The sequence below is a fragment of the Scomber japonicus genome, chromosome 24, assembly GCF_027409825.1.
Source record: "Scomber japonicus isolate fScoJap1 chromosome 24, fScoJap1.pri, whole genome shotgun sequence".
NCBI classification, from domain to species: Eukaryota; Metazoa; Chordata; class Actinopteri; order Scombriformes; family Scombridae; genus Scomber; species Scomber japonicus.
Window position 1 is genome coordinate 9,733,399 of NC_070601.1, and position 27,207 is coordinate 9,760,605.

A 27,207-nucleotide genomic window follows, 5' to 3' on the forward strand; every position below is an offset into this window, starting at 1 on the left:
GGCTGTGGTCGAGTGTGCCGGATATCAGCAAAACCGCACCAATTAACATCACAGCCACACAACACAGTGAAAAGATGGAAAGACAACTGCTACAAGCAGCTGAATTAAAGATTAAAGCCATCCTTCTAAAAATAAAAGATCTCAACATGATTTTTTCTTTTACTCTAATCCAACCACGGGATGATCAAACCCACTGCCGTAGCTTAAGAATGTGATACACTATTGTTTTGATAATATTATTTTTCAGAAATGATACACGGTCTGGTTTCAGTTAGAGTTTGAAAATATTACTCTGCCATATTGATGTAAAGTGACCTATTTGTAAAATTCCCTCTCTGGCATACACCTCAAAATGACATGATATTCCAGAAATTCCATAACCAGTGGGAATATGACTGATACGACTTCAAAATCCTACTCGAGGGGTTTATTTGATTTTGGGCATGGTCTGATTTAATCAAGTGGAGATGACAATGGCAATACAAAGCAGTGTGAGTGTTTGAACAGATAAGAGGGGCTATCTCCATCTCTATCTCTGCTGTATCTGCTGCTGGATTGCGGATTGACAGCCGTTATGTTTACCTAAGAGGCCAAACAGTGGATGTGGGCTCTTATGGGGGTTATGTAAACACCCACACATGCTCACACAAAGACAAACGTATGATGGAAGCTTTGCCTCATATACAACCGAACCATCTTTACCACTCCCAGATAATTCTTGCTGTGAAACAAAGAGCTGCCGGGAGGAAAGACAGAGCAGGCACTGAAAAACAGAAAATGACTACAGGGAGGAATAGTCCTCAGAAGAATAGTTAAAAACAGATGAAGACAGGGGCGGAGGAGCATGTGAGAGAGAGGAGAGAAAAAGGAAAGGTTGAATGGAGGGCAGCAGATATCACTTAATGAGGAATATGAACAGCGGAATGTGGGAGAGGACGTAGGGAGTGGTAGTGAACAGTGAATAGATTCATCGCTGAGACAGGAAATCTGAGTATTTATCTCATAATGTGGCCAAAAAGCTAAATGTAATAGTATTTATCAGTTTTAAAATAAATTGCTGTCTGCATTTAAAGTTGACTGCAAAAATATCATCGGACACTTTAAATAAATAAATGATAAATTGTGCTAAAACATAATCCATATCGACATGATATGGGATATGGGTCTTAAAAGTGGGAGGTTCGAAAGACATTTGTCTGCTAAAACTTCCCAGAAACATCTTGTTCCAGCGTACAAAATGCCCACTATGACTAAAAGGCCATTAGCTGGTGCATTACAATACTGCCAGCTGCCTTTCTTTGTTTTCATCCTTGGAAAAAAAGCAGGGAATATATGGTCGACATTACTGACACAAAAAGAACAATTTGTTCAATAAGAATCAGCTCTCGAGAGGCTCTTTCCATTTTTCTTTTGGGATGTGAAAGGAGAGAGAAGAAGACTCAGATAGTAGAAAGAGAAAATCCACAATGAGATGTTGTCAGTTGGCTCATAGCCTCCTCTGCCCCCTCCACTTCCTCTCATCTATTGTCAGGGTACCTGAGGGGTCACTCATTTAACGCCCCGATCCATTACTTTTAAGGTTAAAGGTCAATGGCCTTAGGAAACAGATGGCTGGCCACTGACCAACTTGTCGGTAACACAGTTACTCTTTGACTATGAAGCTTCTTTAATGGCTTCAAATAATTTCCTCCAGTTGTTTTACTGTTATTATTGTGTAGAAATTGAAGTGTTGTGGCATTTGCAAGGGCAAGACAGCCACCTCTATAATCTGCCTGGAGACTGGTATGTTTTTTCCCCTATCTTTTGTATGTGTCTATGCGACTCTAACCCTCACGTGATGTGCAGGCGAGGTGGGCTGAATAATTAACGTTGTCATGTTGTGTCTCCTGGTGTGGAGAGTCATGAAAATATAACGAAGCCTCCCTCATAGTCTGAAGCCCCGCATACACACACACACATAGCAGTATGCGACGGTCAGACATGTTTGTGTGGACATTGTCGGGACGCAGGCACCATGGGTATTTAACTATTGATGACCTCTCTGTAGAACAAGGTCACTGTGAAAGATGTATGTGTGCTACAGTAAACAGCCTTTCTACAGATATAAAGCTCTGGACCAGCAAATACACAGTAACAAGAAGCTACTATGAATCTGAATGAATAAATTTTGGAATTTTTCGTTGTTGAGCAAAGAATGTTGGTTCTCTGGAAAATGAGGCGTGGATAGATGTATGCCCCGTAGCTTGATTCATTTACCATCTCCCTCTTTCTCTCCCTCTTCTGTGTTTTTGGCACATGTCTCCTTTCTCTGCCAGTGTTTTCCTTCAAGCTGATGGCACCGCGGGGAGATGTGGTGAGCTCTGCGTAAGACATTATTCGTTTCCCGGATGTTTTTTTTATCCCCGTGTTGTTCCCTCGATCCCAGTCTCTTTCTCTGTCCATTACACTCCTCATCCTCCTCTTCTTGCTCTAGTTACTCCCTCTGTCTCTATCTGTCTTTCTCGCCATTACCTCCTCCCATCTTTGCTTCAGACGTTCACCCCTCTAGTCTCTCTTCCTCGTTCTTGGTATGAAGATGTTGACAGTAGGAACTGGTTCCAGCTGGCCGCTCTCCACTACTGGCTCTAAGAGGGAGTAGCAGTGTGTGGTGTGGTGTGTGTGTGTGTGTGTGTGTGTGTGTGTGTGTGTGCGGGCTACGGTTGAAGCACTGATCCTTTGAAATGGTCTGACACCACCTTATGTCGAAGTCTTTGTACCAATGTTGCCAGATGTGTTGGACCCTGTTTGTGAGCTTGTTAACTGTGTGTGCATATGCAGAATCATGTTTCTATCATGTATTAACTTGAAGAATGACTGAGTGAACAAAAGAGCTTGCATGTGTGTGTGTGTGTGTATGTCTGTATGTTGGTGTGTGACACAGTGTGATGGAGGAACAGCGTGAAATGCTGTGTGGGCTTTTTCCTCCTCTCTCCCAGGTTACTTTGAGTGAATGTGTGTGTGTGTGTGTGTGTGTGTGTGTGTGTGTGTGTGTGTGTGTGTTGGACAGATTTAGCACAACCTCACAATGGTTTTCAAAAACACAATGCTTGGTTAGCACTGGGGCTGATGGGATTTTCCTCACAGACACATGGTAGTGTGTGTGTGTCTTAAATGTTAATTTGTTTGGGCGCACATGTGTGTTTATTGCTACAAAAATACTCTGTGTGATTGTGAGTGTGTGTGTGTGTGAGAGAGAGAGGAATAGATATGCAATTCTTAAGTGTGCTAGCATGTCATCAAGTAATGAGGTGCATATGTGAGTAGTGTGATTTAGAATTAACAAGTCACATGGGTGTCAAACTGAAAATGTGTCGGCATGCACAAAATTAGTCAAAAACACACACTAAACACACACACACACACACACACACACACACACACACACACACACACACACACACACACACACACACACACACACACACACACACACACACACACACACACACACACAAAGCCTGTTTGCTAGTGTGACTGAAGTGATTGCAATCTGCAGAGCTGGTGTTTTTCTCTTCCTACAGCACTTTTCCTACAGCACAAAAAAAGTGCTATTTCCCACAAAGCTTTTGCTTCTTCTGCCTCTCTCTTTCACCGTGTGTCTCCCTCTCTTTCTGTCATATAATCTTTATTGGCATTAAATCCTTCGATCTTTGTTAACACAGCAAACAAGGGCAGATCTTGACAATAAATGGCAATGTGGTCTCTCCCAATAACAAACACAGTGAGGTAAGAACTGCCAAGCCAATCCTTTTATTCATGGCTGATTCATATGATGCACAGATACACTCATGGCTCATCCTTGCGCAAACACACATATATTGTACACTGACGACCCACACACACATACTCATCCAAAGCTACATTAGCTTCAAGCTCACTGTTAAATGACAATTAGAAGAACCAAATCCTAGTCATTACGGGACCCCCTGACGAGACTTGAGCTTCAACCACTTAAGGGCTCTTTGGTGGGCTTAGTATGGGCTAACTGGGAGTTTGTATGACATGACTGGTGGATTAGCAGTCACGGAAGATTCAACAGCAGCCTGCGGGGACCAGAGGAGAACCTAGCTGATGAGAAGAATGAAAAGTATAGCGAACTCTTTTAATCTGAGCACTATAAAAGCACACCAGGCTGAAATCATGAGTGCAAATTGTCTTGTCAGCATGTGATTTGTCAAATGAATCATCCCTGAATCCCATTTTTGCTCATCTGTGGTCAGCAGAAGTACAAAGAGAAAGTTTTATCCAACCTAATCTAAGATGCATTACACATCAGAGAGTGAATGCACAATAAATCCTTGTGGATTTTAAGCAGAACTTGAGAGTCTTACCACGCATGAAGTGTTTTAACTGTCTTTAGCATCATGAAAAACAGATGGTATACTTAATCTGTCCGTGTAGATAATGTTATGTCCCATTAGTAAGCCGTATTTTGTGGTTTCAAATTGGTTTTGAGGAATACTCCCAAACTCTTTGGTTGCTTAAGTTAATACTGAGTTCAGTGTAGACTTGGCTATGTTATTGTAAACTTTCTACTGCAACAGTCACTCCAGGCTTTTTCCTGAGAAACCAACCCCAAGAAAAAAACTATAGCAAAAACCAACTACCTTTTAATCGATCTTTCATCATCCAACTGGACTTTGTGCAATCCAGAAGTCGAAAACTGTACCGTACTGTCTTCTTCCACTTTACGCCTGGTTCACACTGGGCGCGAAAGCGCCGCGCTTGGAAATTCTTGCGCGTCACAGCCCTTCAGTTCACACCAGAAGCGTATTTCTCCACGCCCGTCGGCAAGCGGCTCTGCTCCTCGACTCCTCTGTTGTCACACGTGGAGCTGTTTTTTCACTGTCTCTGTTTGCGTGTGTATGACACCCCACCCAGCCACCCCACTCTGTGTCCCTCTCTCTTTTGTGTGTGTGTGTGTGTGTGTGTGTGTGTGTGTGTTTATGCACGTGCGTGCCTGTGTGTGTTCGTCTTGTGCTCTGATTAGACACACACACACACCGCATTCGTCAAACGGGGTGTTTAATTATTGAAAAATAGTATAGTTGTTGCTTTGTTTGACTTCCTGCCCGGCTTGACAGATTCGCCCACGGCACGCGGAGAAAAATAGACCAGACGCCGAAATGATCGCTGCACAGCGCGAGCCGGCAGCAGGGCAGAGCGATGCGACACAACGCTTCTCATGTGAACGACACCATTGATTAACATGGCCCCAGGATCTCATCCCCGACCCGGAGAGTGCATTCCACCCTTTTCCGGTTGAGAACCATGGACTCGGATTTGGAGGTGATGATTCTCATCCCGGCCGCATCACACTCGGAGGCGAACCGATCCAGTGAGAGTTGGAGGTCACAGTCTGATGAACCCAACAGGACCACATCATCTGCAAAAAGCAGTGACCCAATCCTGGGGTCACCAAACCGGACCCCTCAACACCCTGGCTGCACCTAGAAATCCTGTTCATAAAAATTATGAACAGGATCGGTGACCCTCCCCCCGGACCTGTTTGCCATGGGAGACCCTACCAGGGGCATAAAAGCCCCCGACAACTGAGCTCCTGGGGTCATTGGGACATGCAAACCCCTCCAACACGATAAGGTAGTAGCTCAGGGAGGGTTACTACCGAAAACATCGACAATTAAAAAATTACAGTGACCACTCTAAGCACAAGAAACATCTCTCGCAAATGCATGTCGATGCATCTGTCTGAGTCCATGTCTGAAAGTGGTGAACAGTTTTTTTCCTGCTCAGACAGATTAGTGGACTCAGATTACAAGGGTGCAGACGGGCACACACATCATATACATATGCACACACATGCACAGACCTCCAGACAGAGAGATCATCCAGAGGTTATTTAAAGGAGGGAATCTGTGGATTTTATCTGTGTGTGTGAGTGTGTGTGCATGGAAGGTGTGGGGGGTTTCTGATGGGTTCTAATAAATTGCGCAGATGTTGACTTTTTAAGTCAAATCCACATTCTGCTCAATAATCTCCACATCAAATACCCCCCACCGGCCCCACCCAAACCAATCACTGGAACACACAGAAGGGGGCCGACAGTCGTTGTGGTTAAGTGTGTGTGTGGATTAACCCCCTCCTATACACACACTCACCCCCCCACCCTTGCCACTCTCTATTTTTCTGCTTGAAATCCACAGTGACCTTAACCCAGATATGAGGGGCAGTGTTCGAAACCCCCAGAGAAAGGCTTACTGTCGGTCTCACCGTGACAACAACAACAACCTGCACTGTATATTTATTCATGCACAAGCATTTACTATGACCCCCGCTCCCTACACACGTGTAAAAACACACATAAACAAGCAAGGATGGACACATGATGCTCAATCGAAGCACTGTGAGTGCACACGTGCTCAGTCTGCTCCGTTGGATTGCACAACATTAGGTGTACGTGTGTTTGTGTGTGTTGGTGTGAGAGAGATGATGAATAGCTAGCCCAGATAAGGGCACATAGAGGACTCTATTGTTCTTGTTTGTCAGCTTCCCCTCCTCTCTCTATCTCTATTGCTTCCTCCCTCCTATCACCTCTTTCTCTGCTTCACGACTAGGGTCATGACTCAGGTTCATAAACAGTCCTGGAAAGGGAATGACTCCTTCAGAAATGCTGCATCCACTGATATGCCTCTGAACGCACACAACAGCCTCTTTTATTGGAGAATATATCCTGATTGTAGTATGAAGGTTAAAGAAAGGGGAACTTGTGGTTAGAAGTTCAAATCCTTGTTGGGGAGGGTGTGTTTTTTAAAGCTTGTAACGACCACTTTTTCACTCGATTAGATTATGTTAATCTCATTGTAGGTTTGGGGTTTCCATGTACAATAAAACCTTACCTTGTGGTTTTTGCCATGCCGGTAGACCATCCAGTCCTCCCCGTTGGTGCTGACCTCCAGTTTGAAGGTGGTGACGTAGTAAGACTTTTGTGTCTCTTTGGAAATGGCCCCCTGTGTGGCGATGCCCGTCAGAACCTTCAGAAACTGAAGGTCAACCTGGAAAAACGAGCAAAAAATAAATGATTTAAAATTCGATTGAAGATGTACTTTATTATAAACTGAATAGAAAAGAGGAACTGAACTACAGGGTTGTGTAGATTCCAGGAGGGATTTATTATGCTCAGCGCTGATGTAGATAACAGAGACAGACCAGCTGCTGTGTCTATCTGTCACACAGACAGCAGGGGATGGACACTGACTGTGGGCCTACTGCTGTGGAAGCCTAGGTGGTGTGTCTGCTTGTGTGTGTGTGTGCATTGTCGTGTGTAAGGGGAGGAAAGCTGGAGGCAAAGATCAATGGCGTAATGTTCGAATGCATTCCTGAAGAGCACCTTCATCAATCAAGGGCTTCTTGGCGCTTTCCTCTGTGCTTGCTTGTGTCTACGTATGCATGCATACGCGCGAGTGTCTGAGACAGGAAAAGATTGAGAGCACAGAAGCACTTCCTTATCATCAGTTCACAGTTCCTCCATTTCCTCTCCTCGTGTGTGTGTCCTCACTGTATACGAGATGCAGGTGACCTGCACATCTTCTCCTTCATGCTAGTATCACTAAGATGAATTCCCCACATTCACTGTGCTCGGAAAATGAAAGCAGATCTCTATAGAGGTGTATTTAATCTTATTTACAACTACCATTATTGAAATTTTCATATCTGAAATGTGTGTGATTTTGCTGGTTTATACTAAAAATAATGTCTCTTTAGATCCATTTACACAGGAATGATCATGGTCTTTAAGTCACCTGTTTTCATTTGCAGGCTGCTAATTTGCACAGTAATTATTGTGTTTAAAGGTCATGAAAGCTTGTATTTATTGTTCTGAACACTTGAGTTTAAGAAAATTCAACTACTTTGGCAGGAAACCCTGGCAAAAACATGTCATCTCTGAGAAGTGCAGCACAAAAAAACTCGAGGACAAATACTTACAAATACGTCTGAACACTGACCTGTATGTACTCCTTGTTGCTGTCCTCTGAGGGTGTCCAGGCATTGTCATCATTGTTGAGGCGAGCCTGCCGTGGCAACCAGCGGTTGTCATAGAAAGATGTGGAAGCACTGATTTGATCGTCGCTGATCTTCCCCGACTCCATACCAAGGGCCATGCTGCAGTGGAACGCTGAAGGGAGAAAGAAAAAAAAGGGGGATGAAGGAGAGAAAGTGTGAATTGCTTTTTTGTGGATGGAGCTTTAGAGTGGAGATGGTTCATAAGCTGTATTAGAGTGAAGAAGAATTATAATGCACTGGAAAATGGAGACATAAAGAAGAAAAGTTGACAGAAGGAGGATTATTTTAAAGGGGCTGAAAGAAGATCTAAGTAGCATATTATGGAGCTTGAAGACAGAGACGAAAAGGTAAATCCAGACAGAGAAAGGGCAGAAGGAGACAGAAAGCAGTCCAACAGGTGAGCAGAGGTAAATTGAGGTGAAGTTAATTTATATTCTAAAAGAAAATAGTCTACCTCTGAGAAATCATGCTCTCTTAGGAGAAAGCAAAATAGGCTGAGAAGGGTGAGAGAGAGCTGTGAGATTGAAATAGCATTAAAGTAGGCGAGCTGAAAAGATCGAGAGGGTAAGAGGAGTGAAAGATGAAGAAGGAAAGATGAGTGTCACCAGAGATGACGGTGAAGAAACTCTTGAAAAGAAGAAAATGGAGATGGGGATAAAAACCGGTAAACAAACCTACAGAGAGGGCATTTTTGCACGTACACACACTCGCTAAAAGTTATCTCGCACTCACAGTCGCTGACTTCTTTGTGTGTCATGTTGTAGCGGGCGGAAAAGCCGTCTTTGGCCACGGCCATGTCGGTGTGGAAGGACAGGGACAGCAGGCCGGAGGACGACTGGATCTCTGGAGGGATCTTTGTTCCGCAGTACCGGCCGATTAGAGGAGCCACTGCAAGCAAACACATAAATCAAAACAATGTAAATAAGTGTGATATGTTGCTGTTTTTTGGTTAATCTAGTATTATCTACCTTGTTGCATTCACCACTTTTACTATAAGATACAACTTGTTATGAGCAAAAAAAAGGGAAATATTTCGCTTCCCAGTATCTTTGTGAAAAAACAAAAAAGCAACAATGTGTCATTTCCATTTACAATAAAACAAGAATCCAGCTGTGCAAAAGCAGGTTTCCTTTAGCCACACTGCTTCAGTAAGTGTTGTCTAATGAGACGCAGCATGGCCCCCCCCCCCCCCCCAATCTCTCATCTCTTTTCCGCCCATCATTCCTCTCTCTCCCTTTTCTCTCCTGTCCATCCCTCCATCTGCCATGTGTGTCTCAGCCAGGGCCCAGCAGGGGGATTGGAATCCCTGCCTTAATGCAAGCTGCTCTGGGATCAGCTGCAGACACACACACACACACGCAAATGCACACCAGTGAGGATTACAATAGTCTCAAGAGTAGCTCCTTCGCCAGACACCGAATTCTTCACCCTTCCGTCTTGTCTCCCATCCCTCTTTCATGCCCGAGGACTCGGCTCACTGGAACTGGGTTACACTTTAATTTCCTCCTAATTCTCAACTTTGAATGGTATAAATTGTTTTCAGCTATCAAAGCTCCTAAATTCAAGGCTATAATTGGAATTTTAAATCCACTTGGATCCCTTTTTAGCAACTGAAAATGGAATAATTAGAGCAAATCCTCAATTCTGTGCTTGATATATTAAAAAAGAGGGGAAGAAAGAAAGAAGGAAAGAAAGGGGGTAAAAGAAAGCAAGCATAAGTGGGAGAGAGAGGTGGGAAATACACCACTCACCACCACTAATGTGGTTTTCATCAGCAGAACAGCAACTAACATTACCCTATGGCGGTCACTATCAAAGCCCTTGATAACATCCTCAAATGTTTTTTCCTTTCCACTTCCTGATCCTGGCTGATAGGCCATTTTCGCAATCCTCGGCACCTCCTATTGGATATAAACAGATACTCATCGTGGCCGTCACTCTCACTCGCCCGGGGGAGGAAGGAAAGTGATAAGGAGGGAGGACAGGGAGGATAGGAAGGAGGGTGATGAAGGGTGTTATTATGGAGAGGGAAGAGGGGCATGGGAAAGGGCTGCTCCTTTGGGGTGTCGAAGCATTTTCAGTTCCCAGTGTGAAATAATGTTTCCTCTATGTAATGTAAAGGAATGCAAGGCAAGGCTGCTTACATCAAAGAAAGTGGTGTCTGCTCAGGAAATTGAAGACTGGTATGTAAATTTCTGTGTGGGAATAGGGGAGGATTGCACGAGTTCTGAATGTGGATATGAATACAGTGTGTGTGTGTGTGTGTGTGTGTGTGTGTGTGTGTGTGTGTGTGTGTGTGTGTGTGTGTGTGTGTGTTAGCTGGACAACCGGGAAACATCGATTTTATAAGCATGTCTGTTTGCCCTCACCTTGTGGCAGGCCGTCCCATACGTCCAGCCAGTCGTACTTGCAGTCACCTTCTCCCACTAGCAGGGGGTCGTTCTCAAGGTCAAAGGTCAGGAAAGTGAGGGTGATGTCCATGTGTGGCGGGGCGATGATCATGTAGGAGCACTCCAGATTGTGAGGGTATTTATCTGGGAATCCTGGGGACTCAATCATGCCGGAGGAGCTGGTAAAGTTGCGGAAGCAGAATTCCGACCCTGAGTGGATAGAAGGATAAAAAGATATTTAGAAAGGAATAAGCAATCGGTCATATAAGGAGAAGATAGAGCCGTAAGTGATCGATCACATGGGATATCTCATCTGACTTGCAGAGGGTGTTCCAGAAAGTCATTCATCACTGACAGCACGCACAAATATATAGTATCTGTAGTGGTGAAACACACAAACACACAGTTTATGATTACCGATGGAGGAGAAAACACAATGAGCAAATGCTCAAGTGGGTGTGTTGATACGAACAGTATAATAACTCTTTTTGCCAGTTGTGTCCCCCCTGCGTCTGTGTCCCAACCTGCCTGTCCGCTCCGCCAACATATTTAACACAAAGAACCAACATTTTCAACCACTTCTGTGCTCAAAACCAGTAAAGATATGAACAAAAAGGTATTCTTTCAGAAGAGGACGAATATGTCTTGGCCTTAAAAGACCCCATCCTCAAAGGTTTGATATTACTTAATATGACATAAACTATAAAATTACACATACTTAAAGAGGGGAGTAGATTGACCCCTACTCTACTGCATACGTTCAAATTAAATATTCTCTAACACTCTCTCTTCCCCTCTCCTTCTCTTTTGCGTTGTCGGAGTGTCTCTCACACTCAAACACACTCAAACACACCACAAACGTTGTGTAATGGTTCTAAGTGGGCCCTTTGCGGCGGCTCCTCATTAGCTATGCAGATTTATGCGCCCTGGGCGGCTCACCTTGAGTGGTGGCAGCTGTGTGGCTCAGATCATCTTCCCATCAGCCACTGCTCCGCAGCCCACTGGGGAGCCTGAGTCACGGCCGAGTGTTTATGGACCGGCACATCAATGAGGGTGGGAGAGAGTGTGCATAAAAAAGACAGGGGACCGAATGTCTATACACATACACACGCGTGTGTGTGCGCACACACACACACACACACAGTCTCATTCACAAACCTTGGATATTTTCTAAATCTGTCCACTCAGTCTCTCCTCTAACACTTCTATCTTTATATGTTGGCTATAAACAGTCTTGCTGTATCTGTATTTTTATGCTTGCCAGACCAGTGAATGTCTTCATGTGATAGTGTTACAAACAGACTGCAGGGTTTTCATTAGGTCTTTGTTTAACTGCACGTCAGAAATGCCTGCAGTGGTGGCCTTTCCAAATGAACCAATGGCAGTTAAGTTACTGCTCTTCTTGTGGTTATTTATGAGTGCACTTGCACTGGACGCTGGTTTTTGTCTTCTCTCCTGCTGAAATTACATGTGGTTCATTTCATTACTTTTTACTTTGCTGAGACACTCATAGCTGTCAAGCCTTTACCTAGCATAAGAAAAAGCGTCTGCTCTTGCAGTATTTTCCCAACAGTGAGTCTGTTGGAAAGCAGATAGGGAGGTCAGGTTGAAGAGACTCAGGGGAGCAGCCTCTGGTGGGTTTCAAACCTGGGAAAGTGGGGTTGCATTTAGTCAATAGCGCTGCACAGTCTCAGAGAACTGCCAGGTTGTGTTTGATACCCAGATACATATTCATAAAAGCAGCCTTTGGAGCACAGACATGTTAACAGCACATTCCTTCTGCAGCATTCCTCCAAGGCACCAGTCCTTATTATCAGGCAGCCCTATAAAAGCGGAGGGGTCGACGGGCTGCTCTGGCCCTCCCCTGTCTACACTTGGTTAATGGCAGAGAACTGACCCCAATCAGCACACAGAGACAGGGAAAAACTCAAGACTTGCACCGTCTGTATCTCTTTTCTTTGTTTTTCCTTGCCTCTATCGGCTCCCTTTTATCTGCTTCTTCCTCCTCACTATTTTTATGCCAATTATCTTGCAGTATTTTTTTGCCCCACTCACTCTGAGGCACTATATATGTATATATCTATTAATGTAGTTACAACTTACATGTATGTGTACCTGTCTGTCAACCTATTTTTTTTTACAAATGTGCAAATGGTGTACCAAAGATGTTGACACAAAGGTATCAATCTTCCTCATGTTAAAAGCAGCCCTCAACCCCGTGTCAACTCCCACACACATGCTGCAACATCAAAACAGCCCTGGATCATGTGACTTCATGGTATGAGCCTGGCTGCCTGAACACACACACACACAGAGGCACACCGACACACACACACACACACACACACACACACACACACACACACACTCACACAGAGAACTAGGCATGTTGAAATATGACAGTAATTTACAGCAAGCTACCAGTGATATCTCCCATTCCCTCAACTGCTGACCTCACCTCTCTGTGCTGAGTGTGTCTGATTGTGTGTGCGTGTCTACAGTTGCTGTGTGTATGAATGGATGGCATAAATTGGAGTAAACATAAATGCTATGAATGCATTAAAGCAGTGACATGCATGTATTATTATAATCAACAGTAAATTAACTATGCAGTATGTATGAGCCATATGTCATGTGAGCGTGTGTGGGGTTTTTTTCCTCCATGGTTGCCTTTTATTAAACTCCTTGTGTGTGTCTTTTGCTGCTGGCATGTTTGTCTCTTTGTATGTGCCTCTTGTGTTTATCTGTGTCTGAAGGTGTGTTTGTGTGTGACAGCTTCCCAGTATGTGTGAGACCCAGTAACACACTGGCCTTGTTTCTTACTGGGTCACGGTACAGCAGTCTGGAGTCCCACTGCCGAAAACTTCAGCCTGAGCACAGCTTGACTCCATCGCCTCCAAACACACCACCACTCTGTGTGTGTGTTTTGCAGTCGATGTGCACGAAGTAGTCGCTTCACACACTCGGAGCTGCCACGTGCCAACGCTGTGTGCATGCATGAGGTCTCATATTTGAGCGTGCGTGTCATGTGTTGCGTATGCATGAGTACCTTCTCTTTTCGTTAGCGCTCATTAGTTCACAGTGTATGAACATGCCAAAAACAAGCCCCCTCCCTTACTGCCTCCTTCCATCACCTCTCCGCCCATCTCTTACACACACACAAACGCATACACATGCCTGTGTTACGATGGCCCACGGATGGTGCTTGCATCGCACCATGAGCTGCCATTTGGCAAGAGATGTCTGCTGGCAAAGAGGGGGAGGTCATGGTGTGAATGTGTGACGCAGGGGGCGAGCGGGTGAGTTGCTGGGTAGAAACTGCTCGCCTCTTGCACATGAGTGCCTGATGTAGTAGCAGCTCCACATGTTGTGTCAGGGCAACCCCTTTCCCTCCTCCTCTCTTCTCCTCTCATCCAATCACTTGTTCCCTCTCTTCCTCAGCAGCGGCGTGCAGAGTCTGTGTTCATTCACTCTTTTAACTCTCTGTCTCGTCTGTCTCGCCTCCCCCCCTCTTCGGCACGCAACTCTTGCTGAGGGCTCACCTCTGCATTCGCGAGTGTCTGCCGCACATCAAAACCACCTCGCCCTCCGCTCACTACCTGCCTGTCTGTGTCTGACATACATCTACTCCTCATACACAGATACATGCAGAATCTCTCATGTAACCCTGTTTGAGCTCAATTCAAGATTTCATTGAAGAAAATCCCTCCTGAGGCATCTGAAGAGGGGTGTGTGTATGAGTTGCGTGTGTGAATATGTGGCAGAGAGGGCGTGCTACTCAGGGGGGTTAGGGTGGAAAAACCCACAATAACAACAACAACAACATCGCGAACAGCAAGAAGATCCGAGAAAAGAAAAACAACATACTTGGCGTGCCACCACTCCACACTTTTATAGGCCTTGCGAGACATTCAGCACCAGTCTGAAGATGCTCTATATATAGAGCAATGCTCCTTCTAACTCATGCTGATGCCTCTGTTATGTTTTGGGCAATGGAATGCCATCATCAAATTTTTGAGAATGAATAAAGCAGACGCAATGAAACCTCCTGCTGTTCATGATCAAAGATAGCTCTAGATATAGTGAGTCTTATTCATACAGTTGCCGTATCAATTAATTTTGAAACACATTTTCTTCATCACTGATCAGTCTTAAGCAGTTTTTTGCTCTCATCCAGTTTATTTATTCATGACTTTAATTTACCTTTGCTGATTAATTACTTGAGTGTAATTTCAGTGTACGGATGAGTCTGGTGATTCAGGAACAAACACTACATGGCAATCAGCCATTGCTGATGCAAGGGTCGCCATCCAATCAGCATGATAGCATCAGAAATACACACAGCCTCAATGTTATGACTAGCGCTTGGGTAGGGGTCCAGCCCCAGGCTGAGCTCCCGTTGCGACTCCACAGATGCTAGGCAGCGGTCACCAGCGGTCACAGAGGGGACCTAACGCCCTGGGGTGCTCTTGGCCTTGACTTAACTCGGGATTGGCTGCGACATTGTCTGCCCCCAGTGCGCTAGTGGTGGGCTTTGGGGAACTGGGAAAAGGGGGCCTTTGCTGGCAAGTCTTCCCCCTGTAGCCGTGGTAACAGCGTCAGTAGCACGTGACTGTGTGTAAGTACAGTATATGAAGGATGGATGGGTGTGTGGGGGGGGGTTGTAGTCGGGGCTGAATGAAAGGGTTAATCACGCATGAGTAGGAGCGAAGTAGGCCACAACAATAAGGGGGAGGAGGCGAGCCGTGCACTCTCACTGTATAGGGTTAATGCAGTGTGTGTGTGTGTGTGTGGTGTGTGTGTGTGTGTGTGTGTGTGTGTGTGTGTGGATGTGGGGGTTTGGTGGAAGGATGTTGTTTTGGGGCAAATGCTGACCCCGACTCCCATCAGGAGGTGTACTGGAGGAGTAGAGGGGTATCAGGATGGATGTAGAGTCATAGGTCTACTCCTGCTCCTCCTTGCTGGAAATAATTAGCTTTCACTGCACTGTACCCCATTAAACACACACACACACACACACACACACACACACACACACACACACACACACACACACACACACACAGAGAGAGACACACACACACACAGATTGCTTGTCCAATCCAAAAACCCCTAGAGTGGTTACAGTCACCGCTTATGTAATAAGCTTGAATGAACAAAACAAAAACAAGCCTCAGTATCATTAGTTACTAGTATGGAAAACGGGCCAAGATATGACTGTCTCTCGCTTTCTATCTCTCTCCCTAACACACACACACACACCCTCATACACAGTCAAAACCAGACACACACTGTCTGACTCCTAGACACAGTTTTGGGGGTCAACCGGGGGTCAGCCTGTGCTGTAAGCTGTCTGCTTAAGATGGGAAGGAAACTGGACATGCGTGCACACACACACACACACACACACACACACACACACACACACACACACACACACACACACAAACACAGCTCCAAGCTGTGTGCTGAGATTTCTATCTCTACTAGGACGCACCCTTTAAAAACACATACTGTACACAAACACACACCCACACGTACACAAACTGATACACTGAACACACACAGTCCAGTGCAATTTAGGATTACCATCACACTTCTGTACTTTTGATACTGACTTTAACTACAGTTTAATCAAAACATCTCTAAAGCAAAATAAACAGGTTCTTGAATTGTAGTTTCATATTCATATTGTATTTACATTGGAAATATGATGATGTTGTAATTGATGTCCAAAAATTCAGCACTTTAGTCTTGGATGCACTTCTATGATTGGGAGGGTCAACCTAAGACCAATGTTGTTTTCCCCAAGTCTGCAACAGTCAGTGCCCCGCCTTCCCCACATATCCCCACCCCCATTTGATGCACTCTTTTTGCATTTTATCATCTTGTATCTATGTCTTACCGCAAAACCAATTGCCCTCCGGGGGCAAATAGAGTTGAAAGTTGAAGTTGAAGTTAAAGTTATAGTAATAGTAGTGCAATTACTTCCACTCTGGTAAATAAACACGTCTCAGTCGGGATCTCTGCATTCTCGTCAGAAATTGTAAGCAGTGTTTAGTGGAAACCCATGGCCCAGGCCTGCCACGGTAAGACAAACAGCTGTGATGAGAGAGCGTGCAGGCGCTGGCAATGCCGTAATTAACACATGGCCTCAATCACGCATCCTGAATACATTTTCACTCTGACTCACTCTTCCTTTGTCGTTCGCTCTCCCTTCACCCCAATCATTTCCCCACTGTGTCTGTGTCTGTTTGTCTCTCTCTACCTCTTTCTCTTTCTCTCTCTCTCTCTCTCTCTCTCTCTCACACACACACACACACACACACACACACACACACACACACACACACACACACACACACACACACGCATCTATAAGTCCACCTCCACATACACACAGACAGACAGAATTTCACACAACAAGCTGAGTGGAACCACCCACACACGCATCGAGCAGACACCTACATGTGCTCACACAGTGACACAATCTCTTATACCCCCTGAATTTATACCAGGATCTTGTTAAAGCCATGGCAACCGCATCCCCCATCCACCAGCTTTCAATCCATCCGTCCATATGTGTGTATGCGTGCGTGTGTTTGTGTGTGTTTGAGAGATAGATGCAATCTACACTATTACATTATCGGGGTTCGAGCTGGTGGCCTTGGTAACAGAGCTGAACATCAAATCTGGGTCACATTCATTTGACACAAAACCAGAGATGTTTTTCATATGTAGGAGGTGATAACTCAACGCGTTTCTACTGCAGGAGGAATTCTTATTTTCTGTGCGGATTATACCCGGACATTTACTTTTTTTCAATGGCTTTCGATTGAAAGTCTCCTTCAATTTTTTGCTTTTCAATCAAGATACAATTTAAGTGAATGTTGGCTGGCTTAGTAGCTACCACAATCAGCTGGTGACTCATTTGAACATAAATCTCTCAGCTGCCTCAAGGCCAGCTGATCATTTCACCTTTCCTTCCACAACACACACAAATACCCCCACCCACCGCCACCAAAACAAATATACTTCCCACTACACCCTCACCTGCAAAGTGCACTTCACCTTGTGCACCTCAGTGACCTCGAGAAAATTCCATTTCGGCACACACTTATCCCCATCAATCTCCTCGCCTCCGCCTGTACCCATAAACCTTTAACCTAAAGTCCAACTGCAAGTTGCCTCGGAGCTCTCTCCATCATCCCAACGCCACCGCCACCACCACCACCACCTCCTCCTGCCTACACCCAGCCTATCTCAACCCTTTCTCTAACCCTAACCCAAAGGAAGTTGATCCCGCTCCAATTAAGCAAGCATTCCTCACATGCTTTCAGGCGGCATGAAAGTACTTAAAAATCTCTTTAACTTTTGTTTACATGCCTGGCTGCCTCTGCTGATGTAAATTGTTGTGAGAGTGCTGGTGACTGCAGGGGTGAACGATCACAGGTTTTGGGCCATTGACGTGGAGCAAAGACATGGCACAAACTGGACAAAATCATTAACTTAAGTATTCATAGTGCTTCATAGTGCAGAAAACTGTCTGAAACTCATGTTTCCCACACGTCTTTGGATAATTCCAGATATTTAAACACACAGTTCAGATATAGATAATCATATTGTGGGACTAATCATATGTTAAATTACGTTAAGAATATTGATCAAATTAAACAGCCAATGATCATTATGCAAATAGTCCAAAATGTTACCAATCAATCAAGCACAACTTTCTCATTCCATACTGCTACTAATATGTCCTCACCTGTTTTGAAGATCTCATAGCGCAGAGAGAAGCCCGCCCCCTGATGGGCGTAGTCTGATACAAATCTAATCTGGAGGGAGGGGCCTGATGAGATGATCGGCGCCGGGGCGATGTTGCTGCAGTGTCGGCCCAGAACGTCAGCATTGTCTGTATTTCCGTCGCGAATCTCGATGAAATCATACCTGAGTCACAAAAAAAGAGACATAACAAAGATAAATGTCATTTCTTGTTGCATTGAAATGTTTTGTCACAAGCACATTTCGGAACGATCTTAACTTTTAATTTACGTAGAGCTTAACACAACAGGAAGAGATTAAGAGAAGTAAATAGATACAAGGCGTGAGATTGGGGGAGATAAACATAGAAAGATAGTTATAGGGTTATGAAACAAGCTAAGCTAATAAAAACCAGACAGGTGTGGAGCTATTTACCATTATGACTTCAGCCTCAGGACAGAATACACATTGTCCAAGCAAAGGCACATAAAACAATGCTAAGATACAGATAAATATATTCACCACATGCTTAATCAAACCATCTCCATCTTACATGTGCTATTTTTCCGCTGTTGCGTTCAATTAATCAAGCTCTAACAAATCCGACCCAGTTTTGCTCAGGACTACAAACTGAAATCCTGCTGACATCAGCTTGGGGCCAGAAAACCCCAAATCTTTGAATTTTGGATCACAGGAAAGAAAAAAGGACGAAGGGTTGTGTTTCAAACAGAACATATGTGAACGAGTCGCTGCACTCTGAGGATTAAGATGCAGGCAAATAAGCAGCTGGATAGATTCATTAAAACAGAGTGTAAAAATAGACAGGGAAGCTCATGAAAAAATAAAGAGGTAAGAGCTTGAAGGGAGGAAAGGTGAGGACATTAAGAGGGCAGGGGGTGAGGGGGGGCTTAGGGAAAGAAATTAGGATAAATAAATGTGAAGACACCTCACATTTTAGCTTCCACATGCTTGAGCTCTCAGCTCATCATGACCTTTGACTAACCAACTGACCCCGAACGATAAAAGCAAATTCTTAACTGTCAGGTCAGTGTGTGTGTGTGTGTGTGTGTGTGTGTGTGTGTGTGTGTGTGTGTGTGTGTGTGTGTGTGTGTGTGTGTGTGTCTTTATGTCTGTGTGTGAGAAGAGAGAAAGACAAAGAGAGAGAGAGCCCCACCTGGCTGATCCAGAATTAGCTCATTGCCCTGTGTGTCATACCACTAACATTATTAAATAGATGCAACAGCGCAGTCGCAGACAGAGCAGACACACACTTAACTGCATGTGGGTGATGTTTGATTTACTCCTTTTTGAATGCCGCATGGGTGGATTTACAACATCCGGACAAATAAAACAGGGCAAAACTCATTGTCAGGAAAGTTAATATGCTTGTCACTATGGGAAACTCCTCAAATCCAGCCCAATATTGTTATCATGCCAAGTATGAGCCCATTTGTCTAATAAATGTTACAGAATAGAGGAGAATAGAGATAATGTGGGTAAAAACACTCCAGCATGAGCAATGATGAACACAGTAGATGTTTCCCCTAATGAATGATGTTTTATTTTAAAGTTTAAGTACCCTTGCATCACCCCAAGTGTGTTTAAATGGCTTTTTACACTCTTTGTTACACTGTAATTGTCCTATGAGGCGAAGCCATCTGCTACTCCAGATGCTGTTTCCGGGGAAAGTTTCAATTTCTACATTTACTTGACAGTATTGTTACGACTGGTTAGTACAACGAAAACTGTAATTTACTATAAAACACAGTCCTTCTGGGCATAACCTCCAGTAATTGATACCGTAGCTTTGTTGATATGATTAAGAAGGGACGAGCCCATGCCTGTGAACTACTGGGTTTTAAGTAATAATTTTGGGTTGTGATAATATTGTAAGGTGTGGAAATCTCTGTAATTTTTGTTTGCTACTATCTCAAGTAGTGTTTTAAGTAAGTTACATCAAATTTTACTGGATTGAAGTTCTTCCTGAACAGGCATTCATTCACTTTTCTAAGCGTATGTTTGTGTTGGTGCTGTTTGTGTGTGTATATATCTCCTTTTGCCGCTAAATATGCATGCTGTTGTATTTCAAGTTGTGCAACTGTGAATAATATCCTTGTAATTTTGGTCTCATCCCTGTTTTTTTTCATTCACTTATTCTTAAAGTGCCTCTTCTTCCTCCCATGTTGTGATTCCCTGTGTAACTAACTGCATCGCCGCAGGAGCTTTGAAGCGCTGTTGAGGACACCCTCCCGACATACACGCATGCAAACACACCCATCTCAATTAGTTCATATGATGGAGCCGTTAAAAGTCAACAGGGCCGCTGTTCTCTCACTAATTACTTTGATGGGCTCTTTGATGCAGAAAAAGCATCATAGACATCTCTTTGGGTTTTAGAAAGAGCAACTTCATCATGTTCTAAACAGGAAATGGTTGCTGTTTTTTTGTCACTACTTCCCCAAGTAAAGCTGAAAGGTACCAATCAGCACTAGCTTATGTTTCTATGTGGCATCTAAGCACTAATACAGCTTTTGTACTGCCAGGTTGGAATGAAACCTGGATTAAGTAGAGTCACTAAGCTTCTTTTTTGGCTATCTCATACCTGCAGTGTATTGATTCCAATACAGAGCATTCAAGCTAAGACTGCTGATGGAGGGATAATCCCAACCACATTAATCTGGGTCAGAGCAGCACACATACAGGTGAGGATCAATGTGTGAAAATGCTGCATTGAGCCTGTAATGTCACCACCAACATTGTCAGCACCACGTAAGCATCTGACAGACAACAGTGCGTAGGAAGAGGGCGGTTTTATGAATGCAAAAAAAAGGACAAAATGAACAGCCAAGTATTGTTATTGCGCAATTGTGATGAATCAGTTTTGGGAATTGTTCTGATTTGGCTTCAGAAAGATAGATCCTATTTTGAACTCGAATGTTAAGGGTGGATCCAAACAATTTTACACATCAGTATAATAGTCATGCTAAATACCCTTTGACTCAGCCTAAGAAAACAGTGGTATAATCTTGTGTGGAGCTGGAGGACTGGGCTTGTGGCCAGACAACAATTTTAATAGAAACCTATTTTAGAAAGTGGGATTGGATTATGGGAATTGCAGGAGCCAACATTTTTGAAGCTTGAGCTAGACTTTGGACTAGAAGTACAGATATTGCCACATCTGCTGCATTAAGTTTGGCTGTTCCTTCCCCTGCTCAACCTAATGGAAGTTCAGGAGTGCTCAGGAGTGACTTCCTACATTGGTAAGAAGACATGCTTGCTTCCTCTACATCCTTGCAGTTAAAGTATGTGATGGCTGTGGCTGAAGCAAATCAGCACAAGGTCTCAAGAGCACTCATGCCATTGAGTAAAGTAGCCGTCGTCCAATTCTCTTATACATGTCTTGGTTGTAATCCTGCATTACAGAGGTGATCGTAAAAGGCTTTAGTGGCGAGCTCCCACAGTGAGCCTGTAAGAGCCACGACTATCCCTAAGTACGTCTGCTTAGGGCTGTAACTGACACATGCTTAGGGAAAACACACACTCAGAAATGTGCCAACAAACACGCACGCACACACAGATAGACAGACACACAAGCACACACTGATACAGATGAACACAGGAGTGTGTGTACATATTCAGCGTCGTATTGCCAACACCACGGATAAAAGGCCAACGAAAGAGCTGGGAGCCTAATTAGGTTTTAATTGATTTTGGAGTGGGTCTTTCTCCTTCTTTCTCTCTCTGTCTCGCTCTGTCGTTCTCTCTCTTTCTCCCTCTCTCCTGTCGTGGATTAGCGTCAGTGAGTGAGTGTTCCTCAGATGTGATTATTGACCTGTTCACTCAGCCTCTCCCCAGGCTCTGATGAATACATGCATGAGGGTCTGACGTGTGAGAGCCCACTGTCTGTCTCTTTCAAATACACACTTAAACGCATTCCAGGACATTGCACACACACACACACACACACACACACACACATACATACATGTGCGTACACATAAATTGCGACACACACACCCACGAAGACACACATTAGCATCACATACCACTCACACACGCAGCCCCTCATCTAGATCCAGATTCCATTAGGAGTTGTTTTGATCCAAAACCCCGCCTATGTCTGACACCATCCATTCCCCATTCCCAGCTTTCTGTCTGTCTGGAAGTCTGTCTGGAACTGCATGACCGGCTCTGTGTTTAGGAAGCCATTATGGGGCACCGGTCTCCCCCTCCTCACACCCATAGAGAATAGCTGAAGCAGAGGGAGAGGGGTTAAGGAAACTAAAAACCCTTCAGGGCCAGTAATTCTGCACCAGTCCAGACATGTCCTCTCTTCCTACGCTCTCATATATCACTCCACCCCTCCGCCAAAACGACTAATTGCCTTTCACACCTTTCGCTGTTTGTTGGGGACCAGGGACATTTCCTGCAGGCATCGGCCTCACCACAGAGAAACATAACTGTGGTATGTATACACTGTGAGTATGTATATTTATAGGCCTAACAACTCCAGTTTTGTGGCTTTAGGGCACCTTGAGTGGTCACTCCCCCCTGCTATAAACACCAGTCAGTCTGGTCATCTCCCTCAGCAAATGAGCTCTCACTTAGCTACCTGATATTGTGTTTCGTTATGCTTCATCTACATTTACATGAAGCACTCAGTTCGAATCGAATCGAAATTACACAAAATATCATCTGATTTATTTTGTTTTGGTGATAAAAGAGTAACAGCTGTTCACAAATATAAGCAAACCAAACTTGGCTCTACCCAGACACTTGAGGCCTCCAGTTGAAATGATTTTCACCTCTGCTCTGCTCTGCCCCCACCCCCTGTTTTCCACTCTTGGAACGCAGAAACCCACAGGATTCCGATCCGGTAAACAACGAAGATGCATCTGTCGTCTTCTTTCTTCTCCCTCTTGATGATATACAGGAGCAGAAATTGAGTAAAGAGGAGGGTGTATAGCAGACACACACAAATTCATAGGCATCTACATACACACACACACACTACCACCCACTCCTCCTGCCCTCGGAGGGGACTCTAATAAACCATAAGTGCCTCTGAAATATTAACTAGATGCTGGGAGCAAAATCCCTGCAGATCTACAGGGCCTGCCATCTTCAATCTAGACCAAAAAACAAATAGCACTCCTCTTCCTCATCTCCTCATGCCTCAGCTCCCTCTTCTGCTGTCCATCACAGATTCATACTTACAGATGACTGGGGCCAAACCGCTGACCACAGGCAATCTGGTCTCGGCCCCAGGACCTTCTAGTGCAGCATCGATCTGAAACATCAGACTATAACTGCTGTCTGGGCTGAAGCCTTGACCCTGCTGCCCCTGCTGGATGTATTTTAATCGGCTTCTATCAACATATATTTGCAATGAGAGCTTTCCCACGCTGCATTGCAATACATCCAGACACCAACATACATTTCAGTTTAGATCCACAAATCCACCTTTACTTGTATGCAAATATCTCATAGAGAGGATAGACGAACCTTACAGCTTTGAAATATTTGATAACACTGATTTTTACATTTAATCACACTTCCCACCTATTATATCATCATTACAGCAATGACAGCTGTTATAGTCATGACCGCCAGATGCTGATGACCATGATCTTGTCCTAAACGCCGGCCAAGTGCCAGATATTGACAGATCAGAATCTCAACAACTCCCTTTAGTCATGACCTCTGGCAACTCATCTGTCTCTCCTTTCATCCTTAACCATCAACGTCCTCCTCTTCCTCTTCATCTCCTACGCTCTCTCTCCCTCTGGCCATTGCTGATCATCTATCGATTTCCCATTACAAGCGGAATACAGACATTGATCCCACACCTCACTGCCCCCACCCTCGGGTATTAGTGAGAGGGTGATATCATGGCGCACGCGTGCACACACACACTCACACAAACACAGGAGAGTTGTTAAATGTTGGTGACACCTCTCACTGTGACTGGACATGTCGCAGACTTGAAGGTATAAAGTTATATTTCTTTTCACCTCAGGCTACATCCAATAACAAATAAAACCAAATAAAAGTGAGAAAATGAAAACCACAAAGGTGAAAGAAATGGATCTTCCTGAATGACTACAGTTTTATGGCGCTTCTGTGTGTGTGTTTGTGTGTATAAGTCTGTATGTGACTCTGCTGGTTCCTATGTTTAATTCAGGTGTGTAAAAATAAAACACGTTCTCCTCAGGCTAGAGGAGAGGGAGAATGAAAGAACAAAGGGGGGGGGAAGACATAGATCAAGAAAAGGGAGGGAGGAAGAAAAGAGAATGAGAGAAAAAGGGAGAGAGGGAGGGAAGAAGGGAGAGTCGTCTCCTCCTCACTCCTCTCTCTCTCTCTCTCTCTCTCTCTCTCTCTCTCCCCCCTCCTCAGCTCCTGGTATATCACTAGGTAGCATCCTGGGGCTTGGTGATGGCAGATTGCATTAGAGATATGGGCCTGATATTTCATCTAGCCTTTATTACATTTAGTTCACATCAATCGGCTGGCAGCCCGGAGGTAAGAGCTATTTGGCACGCGGCCGGACTCCCCCTGAAAAGAAATCCTGAATTAAAGTGCCACCTCAGACATGGAGCACCTGCATAAGGCTGCGGATTTGATTGCTGCAGCACAGCCGCGGTTTGGCTATGTTATATCGTCCGAGTACTGACTGTTTGAACTCACTGAGGGAAAATCACCAGCTGGCCAGGGATATTACCCAGAGTTTAGACCCCTTGTATGGGCTGACCAAGCCCTTTTCTTGGTTTTATAAGAGCCTAAAGTGCCCAAGGGGGGATATGATGGTTTATGAGCACTCTTAAACCGACAGGTTGTAGGCTTAAGTGTGTACGTGCTTGTGTTCTTAAGCATATCCACCCAAAACATATGCCCATTTACAATCTTTATCACCGTGTTATCATGTATATTTTTTACTGTGTTCTGTTTCCACGATCAGCAGTCCAGACCACATAGCTCTGCGTCTTTCAGGTAACACAGAACTGGTTTTCTCTGTTGCCGTCTCTGTAATCCTAGCTGTCACGCAGATTTTCAGCCCTGACCGAGACGATGAGCCCTCCACCTCTGCACCCCTCCAGCTCTCCTCGCCCCATGCGATTCCCCTCACCGTGAAAACATGCAAAAATCTACTCACTCACTGCTCAATCACACTGCCGTGCCTAATCGCTCAGGCAAAAAAAGGAAGCTATCCGTAACAGTGCTACAGGACTCGGATCAATCCGGGTAAAATGCATAACATAGGACGGAAGGAGCAGGAATATCGAGCTGTACTTTGGCTTTTTCCACTTATTTCTGCTGTAATTTCTGTGCCCCAAAGGGACATGCATCCTCCATGAAACACAGATGGGCAAACACATTAGTGCTGGAGGTTACACATAAATAAATGCAGGCGTGATCCCCGATTTCTCTAATGGGCCTTTGAGATGGGGGATCACTTGGAGGCTGGATGGATGGATGGATGGTGGGAAGAGGGATGGAGTGGACAATTCTTATAAACTAGCTTTTGCTTACATGTTTGCAAAGTTACTCACATGTAGACGCCGTTTGCCACCCACGCTCACTTACTCTGTGTCTCATACACACATGCGCACACTCTCATACATGCAGGATGAGTGGGAGTGTGTGTTAGAGTGCAGGCCAAGGCCTCCAGGCGAGCGTAAAAAAACCTCATCCTAATAAAACTCTCGGTGGAAGGGAAAAGAGAGGAGGCATTTCAGTTTTTTCTTCTTCTTCTCCTCCCTCGGCCTCCTCCTGCCCTGCATGCCTTGGGCTGTGAGAAACTGCTTGACACACTGCTTATCAACAGCTGCGCCATTCCTCTCCGCACTACAGCGGGGAAGTCCAGTGTGCCACACTGTTGACGCAGTGACTCTGGTGTTAAAGCGTTACTACTGAGAAACATATTGGGAGGGAGATAATTATGCAACGTATTTTGCCTTTGTCAGAAAGTGTCAGAAACCTGGAGACACAAAGCCAAGACGTCAGAATAACATTTCCAGTTCACTGCAACATGATGCAACTGTGTGAATAGGGCCGACAATCATTACAAACCCCTTTCACCAAAGCGGCCATTGATGTACACATGAAAGTAACATTTGTCTCCTGGCCAGACAAAGTGCTTTGTCAGTGAACAATGCCAAAACACCCATCTAGGATTATTAATTCCTCAATTTACAGAGAGATGGGAGGGCTGGAACAAAGAAAGGGGAAATAAATAGGCATAATTGCAATGAGTACACTGATAAGTCATTTTAAACAGACCAAATGGACACAAAAAAGTCTCCGAATGGGTGAATTGTGAAACATTCTCCCTGACTTGATTGTATAAAACTGGATTAAACAGAGGAGACCGTGACTCTTTCCTTCTTCCTCTGAGGTCAAAGACAATAGGAGACCATATGATTTGGATTATTCATGTCTCTGAGAAAGGAAACTGACCAACATAGTCATATCCAGAGAAACAGCTGGCCTTCATTCTCTTCTTTTTCTCCTCCTTCCCTTCGATGTTTATCCTCCCTCTCTGACTTTTCCCCCACAAACTTCAAACTACATCATGATTTTTTTCCTTTTAATCCATCTGGTCTGTCTTTCCCTCATGCTATCTGGCCTCCATGCCCAAACTCAGACACACTCATTTTCAAAAGTTCCCTGGCATTTGGTTATCAGATGGAAGGGGATTACAGCTGGATTGTCCTGATAATGCCAGATAAGTTGTTACATACACAAAAATGATTCTCAAAATTTGCCTCAACTTTCCGATTGTGGTGTATAAATCGATGTGCTGTCCTTCTGGATGTCAAGAGCTTCTATCATCTGGTTCCTAGCAAAATAAAACCAAAAACATTTTATATTGACCCAGGTTTCTTGTCCTACATCACTGACTTCACCAGTGGAAGGAAAACATGGACTAATTATTTGAATAATTCCTTCCATTCAGTCTTTATTGTGCTCGTCTGTTTTCACAATCGTGCGAATG

General features: G+C 44.5%; 1 protein-coding gene across 1 annotated transcript in view; it reads right to left on the reverse strand.

Annotated features, from left to right (window-relative positions):
- The window catches only part of nrp2a (neuropilin 2a), a 62,520-nt gene that overhangs the window by 24,328 nt on the left and 10,985 nt on the right, over positions 1-27,207 (reverse strand). The window contains exons 3-7 of the mRNA XM_053314772.1: positions 18,217-18,398; positions 10,431-10,661; positions 8,794-8,949; positions 8,004-8,173; positions 6,897-7,052 (exon numbers count right to left, since the gene is read on the reverse strand). Coding sequence (XP_053170747.1) covers positions 6,897-7,052; positions 8,004-8,173; positions 8,794-8,949; positions 10,431-10,661; positions 18,217-18,398 — 895 coding nt within the window. The remainder of the gene's footprint in view (positions 1-6,896; positions 7,053-8,003; positions 8,174-8,793; positions 8,950-10,430; positions 10,662-18,216; positions 18,399-27,207) is intronic.